General features: G+C 35.8%; 1 protein-coding gene across 2 annotated transcripts; it reads right to left on the bottom strand.

Annotated features, from left to right (window-relative positions):
* Nucleotides 1-5,888, bottom strand: LOC140887968 (uncharacterized). Of its 2 annotated transcripts, XM_073295619.1 has the most exons (6): nucleotides 5,479-5,888; nucleotides 2,414-2,523; nucleotides 1,955-2,326; nucleotides 998-1,472; nucleotides 785-919; nucleotides 1-463 (listed from the first exon to the last, which is right to left on the bottom strand). In XM_073295619.1, the coding sequence occupies exons 1-6, from the start codon at nucleotides 5,711-5,713 to the stop codon at nucleotides 390-392; spliced, it is 1,401 nt and encodes a 466-aa protein (XP_073151720.1). In that variant the 5' UTR covers nucleotides 5,714-5,888; the 3' UTR covers nucleotides 1-389. The 2 variants fall into 2 exon arrangements, with proteins under 2 accessions (XP_073151720.1, XP_073151719.1); XM_073295618.1 differs by having other exon boundaries at nucleotides 785-1,472.
* Nucleotides 5,889-6,385: the final 497 nt, after the last annotated feature.

Raw genomic sequence — 6,385 nt, forward strand, 5'->3', positions numbered from 1 at the left:
TGAATAAAACGTTCCAATGAGCAAATTATCTTGTATTTAAAAGTAAAGTTCATGTATTTTACGGGTTCATGTGCATCGGCACATCTGTAATACATCATGCAGGTTTTCAGAAAGAAACATGTAAGTTTTACACACTGTTCTTTCGGAGAACTGCACAAAGAGTTATATACGTTTGGCCATTTACTCATTCCACCCCTTTGGGGAAGAACAACACCATAACATGCGTACGTTAGGGTTAACAGTGCTGTTTGCCACCTTCTGGCAACGATCTATCGAACTATCCTCCTTCATGTACACTTCCGGACTTGACTCCATCACCTTCTTGCCACAAAGCCAAAAAAAAGTGCGAGCAACCACTACATCACCTTAATAATTCAGGCAGTCAACGATTACAGAGTCCCCATGAGGAGAAACGCCAAGAGCCCAGCTATGCAGAACCACCAAATTAACTTGCAGATGGTACCTATGCAAAAAGTACGGTAGGGTTCCTCAAATGCAGAATACATGCCATAATAATAATTAGGATAGACTTTGTAAGAGGCATAAAACGTAAGATAAGCTACATATCCTACTCTTTTCCCCATTAGCAGGGGGTCCAGTTCGGTCAGGTGGTTGATCATGTAATATGGTAGCACGGTCATCTAAAAACCAGATATTTGCCAGAATTAGCTAATACATGGTTGATAAATATATTGTACCAGATTCACAGCACCCAGTTGGATAGGCAGGATAGATGATTATCACCCAAAAAAAGAGGTATAGATGCTAAGCAAATCCGACTTACATGATGTAAAATTGAAGGATGATGAAACATGAGGTGTAGACGTGAAACTGTTCCCAGTCCTTTCATTCAGACCTCGAGATGCATGTGAAACAGAAGCCAGTGGAGAAAGACTTGGAGAAACATGAGGTGCAGGACCTGCAAGAGGTGGTTCAAAGTGGTTATGCGGAGAAAAATCAGGAAATATTTGTCTGGGATGAGGAGTAGGAGAAGGACCAGGTGGATCGGTGGAAACACAATGTTGATTGCTATGAGCTACTGAAGGTTCAGGAGAATTAGAAATTGGAGGTGAACTGGGGGGAAAAATCTGGCCAGCATTAGATGGTGAAGAGGTATAACAATTGGAACAAGGTGGGAGCAAATGATGAGATATAGGTGGAAAGGAGGGAGAAATTGATGGTGCCACTGATGGGATATGCTCTGGAGATGGAGCTGGACATGGGGAAGGAGTTGGCGATGGTGCATGAAGTGAATGCTTTAGAAACGAAGATAAGCTAATTTCCTTGACTTTGCCAAAGACAGTATGATTAAGGCCAAGATTTTCTGCAGGGGTAGATCTGGTAATTATTCGTGCTATCTGTTTCAATCTTTGTGGCTGTAAAGTTCCTACATCAGACACCACCGAAGCTTCAAGCGTAACAGGTGGATCCTTTGTGGAGCCCTTCTTGTTTGTTACCTGTATTAACACTACCTGTGCCAAGGAGAGTAATAACAAAAGTAAAGATCTCACAAAGCAAAAAATATGATTCAAAAATCAGTCTGGACAACAAATATATGACTGCTCTATTCGACAGGTAAAATTGGACAGGAAATAACAAATTATAGGAATATGGAATTGAACTACAGAAATCATATAGCAAATGATGGACTCATCTACAAGCCCATTGTAGCTCCTAAAAAGGTGTCATTGTGCATCTCATTAACAAATCTCAGGGGACAATCATTTACATTTGGCCCGTCACTTCCAGAACAGGGGTTAGTACAAAATCCATGGATGAGGTACCAGCCTGAGTATGCACTACATACGAGCAAGTTAGAAGATATCATCACGTAATGCCAAACCTCACGACAAACAAACTTTTTCCAACATGACAGATGGTGCAACTGTTTCATGAAAAACGGCAACTGCTACCAAGTAGAATATAGGGAACCACAAGATAAATGCAAAATTACCTCAGTGGGCATCAACTGCAATCCCATTCTTAGCTGTTCCTTGAGCTCCAAAATATTTTCTTTTATTTCATAAATTGAACTGTTGAGAGTGAAGTTAAACAGGATCTGAGGTATCTGTAAGATCATTGCAGCTGGCTCGGGTATAATAGTGATCCCACCAGGGAATTTCAAAATTTCAAATGAAGATGTAGATCCAAAAATCGAAGAGGTCAATGTCAAATTGTATTGTCGAAGAAACAAATCCGCTAAGGAAGACTTGAGCAAACTTAAGGACACTGGATACATAGAATTATCAATTGAATCAAAAAGGAAGCCAAACACCACGTTAGTAGGGTCCGACACACTGGCCTGATGCATGGAAAGAACAATGACCTGAGGAAAATAAGAGATTGTAAAGCCACTCTTCTCTCTAATAATATTGATAGAAAATGCAAGTGACATAAAATATATCAAGTGGACCTTTGAGTAAGGTACACCTATCTCCCCATTGATATCATACTCTAATCTTGTTATGTATGGAATCAACTCCGAAACTGGTTTATGAAGTTCGAAGTATGCTTGAACAGTGGCTGAAACAAAACATAAGGGAGCAATTAGGACCGCAAGCAGAAGCATGTGAGGGAGCACCAGAAATTTATATACCATGATAGTTATTTATTTGTTTTTTTCCCTTCCCCAATCGAAACATCAAGCCTTTGCACAGCATCAGAGCTAAGGACAGTGTACGACGTGCGAATTTTTCAATGGAAGAAATAAAAAATTGCACGATTTATGCTATGTGATTGTAAACAATGCAAATATCTCATGCTTGTTCTGTCCCTATATTTGCTTAAACAAATTTTATCAACAGAACTGTAGCTCATCTAACTGCACTCTGTGAATGGGAAAAGTGATGAATTCCCAGAATTTAAGCTATGACTCTGTGCTATTATTTATTAAGCATATGCCAAGCCTCAAGTTTGTTAACAACGGTTTTGTCTATGCTACCCCATTCGGGTAGTGCCCGAATGGGGATCCAACGGTCTATGTTTTTTGGAATTTGATATGATCTCATTTCAAATGAGATCATATCAAATTCCAAAAAACATGGATCGTTGGATGCAGCACATGGGCATAGACAAAGCCGTTAACAACAAGAAAGAAACTCATAATTAGCAATATAAGACAAAATGGAGCTCCAAGAATCAGTGGGGTGCATCATGTCTTAAAATCATATCTAAAACGCAAGGCAATATTTGGTACTGGTTTTTTAAAACGTCTTCAGTTTCAAAAATTGAAAACAAAAAAGCAATGACGTTTATAGTAGCCTAAAAGTTAATTTATCTCATTTTTATATCTTATTACATGATCAAAAATTTTCATCATTTCCCAAAATACTTTTATCATTTTGTTATGGTTTAATTCAATATATTATCTTTAAAATATTAAAATACCTTATATGCCATTAAATTATTACACTAGTATGTTGTGACATAACAATGCCTATTGCATAACGTCTTACACAATATAACAACAGCCAATTTCAAAATGTAAAATAAAAAATACATCACATTCTCCTATACTCCCAAAAGACATTTCTCAAAACACTTTTCAACACAACAAACATTGTCTTAGAACCCGTTTGGTATTGGTAGTGATTTTTTAAAAAAAGTGTTTTTCTAAGCTCTAGAGCCCGTTTGGGAACAGTAGATAATTAGGAAAAACACTTATTTTTTTAAAAAAGTGCTTTTTTTTAAAAGTATGTTTTTGGTTACAATAGCCGTTTTTTAAAAAAGCACTTATTTAAGCCCAAATAAGTGTTTTTTTAAAAGCCAAAAATTTTGGCTTATGCCCGTTTGGGAACAGTAGATAATTTAGAAAAAACACTTATTTTTTTTAAAAAAATGCTTTTCTTAAAAAGTTATGTGTTTGGTTACAATAACCGTTTTTAAAAAAAACACTTATTTAAGCCCAAATAAGTGCTTTTTTAAAAGCAAAAAATTTGGCTTTTTGGCTTCTGCTTATGTTTTAATTTAAAAAATCATTTTTTTAATATTTATCCAAACACTAAAACTGCTTTTGCGTTTTTTAGTAAACGCAAATTAAAAAGCTGGACGTATTTAAGTGTTTTTTTAAGCCAATAACTTTTGTATCCAAACGGATTTGGGCTTTTGAAAAAGCTCTTAATTTGACTTAAAAAAGATTAAATGACCATCCAAACACCTTATAAACTAAAAAAACACTTTTTTAAAAAAAAAAAAAAAGTGTTTTTCTGGTTTGGCTTTTGATAATAAACGGGGCCTAAGTTTCAATTTTGTTTTTATATTTCAAAATGAAATTTTTAAGTTTTTGATTAAGGAGCGAGCGCAAGATTTTTAAAATTGCATATCAGCTTTTTCTCATACGTAAGTATGTACATGAAATAGCCCACTCTGCCAATTATATACTCCTCAAGTTTCCCAGTATCTGATGCTGAGACAGATCTTGGATATCTAACTGAATCCAGAACAGGCAAATGGAAAGTGTTCCAGACTTCCAGTCATCAAACCTTCACAAATCAATTTTTGTTTCTTCATTCCAGGCAAAGCCACCTGGAATATCAACTGATGGACGAATGATAATGGACCTCTTCTTTTTTCAGTTTTATGTCAAATTGTCAATCCACTATTACAAATTGTTTCGGTTTTGTTCCATGTCTCTATAGATCTTACTCACTGACCTTTTTTCAGAGGAGATCAATCCCAAACTTTCATTCAATGTCATCCAACACCACAACTTGTTCAAATGTATCAAAAGTCAAAACAAACTCCAAACTATGTTTCTGAATTGCTTCTCTCTTCGAACAAACAAATCAATGGTTTGCCATATCTTTGAATAACTGATAAATAAACAAATACAGGTTGATAGAATGACCCCACAAGCCACATTATCACACTAGATCAAATTGCATATAGCTATGAGGTTGCTTAGCTACAATTACCTACCAAACCAACTTCTATATCTGGCTCCACAGGTAAACTCGACATTCTGTCTCACTAGAATAGAATGCACAGATATATATAACAAATAGTCTGAAACTCTGTGAAAGAAGAGGCGAAATGATCACAGATTGTAATTCTACGTAAGAACACTCCCAAATTTCAAATAATTTTGAACAGTATGGTAACTAGACGTGTAAGTCAAAGAAAGTCAATAGCATAATCCTAATTCCCCAATAAAATTTACCGTTTTCTACGGAGATATATGTCTCAGTGCACTGTCGTCACACCTAGGTGAGTGAAGAAATTCAGGCAATTATGATATCAAAAAAATCCCTAAAAAAAATTTTATGCAGTCCTTGAAATAAATCAATACCAGCCTTTAAACGATATAGACTTAATCACTACAAAAACACAGATTCAAAAAAGGGGGCAAAAAAAAAAAAAAACACACACACACACACACACACACAAATCCATAAAACACAAAAAGAACCCTAGCTCCAAAAACCGAAATCAATCGAATCACAAAAATAGGCAAGAAAAGTTCTTTACGCATCAAATTACCAGCAAGCTTGATGGAGTCTTTAGCATCAAACCCAGCGTGCCGAAATCGAATAGGAAGGATAGAGAAAACGGCAGAAAGAAAAGCAGCGACACCGAGCAACAACACGACTGTGCATTTGGGAGTGAAGAGTTTCATCCTACATCTCCGGCGGTGGGACGTCGTCGTAGAAGCAGCGGTGCCATCAGACTGTCCCTGCTGCACAACCGGCAGTCTCTTGTTGTGAGCTTTCCCCATTTCCACAACAGCATCTGCGCCAACAGAACTCTCTCTCTCTCTCTCTCTCTCGCAGAGACTCTCTCTCAGTCTCTCTTCAAATTTGTATGTAAAGAGAGGGTTTTTGATTGAATTTGTGATGTTTCTCTGCTAATTCGGTTCCAAGCAAAGTGCTAATTGCCTAATCATGTGCGCACTCTCGAGACATCGAGGAAATAAATGGTTATTTACTTTATATATATATATATATATATATATATATATACTGAAATATATATTTTTGACGTATGATTTAAACAATTAAATTGACTGTGATTTGTATATTAGTTATTTTTTTGGTGTCGTTGTCAATTTTTAGTCTTAGTTCAATCTATGGTTTTGGTTTTGGTCAATTATGATTTTTGATTCACTAGTTTCGTATCTTTTCATTTTAATACCATTTCAACAAAATATGACGATATGTAATCATACATTGCGGACGTGTGCTATGCCACGTCAGCATTGCATGAAAAACTATAAAAATTGAAAAAGATGTGCAAGTCGGTGGAATATAACCGAGAATTATAAGTTAAAAAGACCAAAATTGTTGTTTTATCCAAAAGAAATTATGATTTGATATTATAGCTAAACTCAATAATTATTTTTTATCTGATAATAATATTAGAAAAATGCTCTAGAGTTCTCCTAAATCAA

Source organism: Henckelia pumila, chromosome 3 (assembly GCF_033568475.1).
Source record: "Henckelia pumila isolate YLH828 chromosome 3, ASM3356847v2, whole genome shotgun sequence".
Lineage (NCBI taxonomy): Eukaryota > Viridiplantae > Streptophyta > Magnoliopsida > Lamiales > Gesneriaceae > Henckelia > Henckelia pumila.

What these genes read in the sequence shown, in the direction of transcription:
- LOC140887968 (XM_073295618.1), bottom strand. Translation starts at nt 5,713, where the DNA reads ATGGGGAAAGCTCACAACAAGAGACTGCCGGTTGTGCAGCAGGGACAG. An exon ending in TAGGTGTACCTTACTCAAAG is followed by an intron (nt 2,327 to 2,413) that starts GTCCACTTGATA and finishes TATTTTCCTCAG; the next exon opens with GTCATTGTTCTTTCCATGCA. An exon ending in TGCAGTTGATGCCCACTGAG is followed by an intron (nt 1,473 to 1,954) that starts GTAATTTTGCAT and finishes TCCTTGGCACAG; the next exon opens with GTAGTGTTAATACAGGTAAC.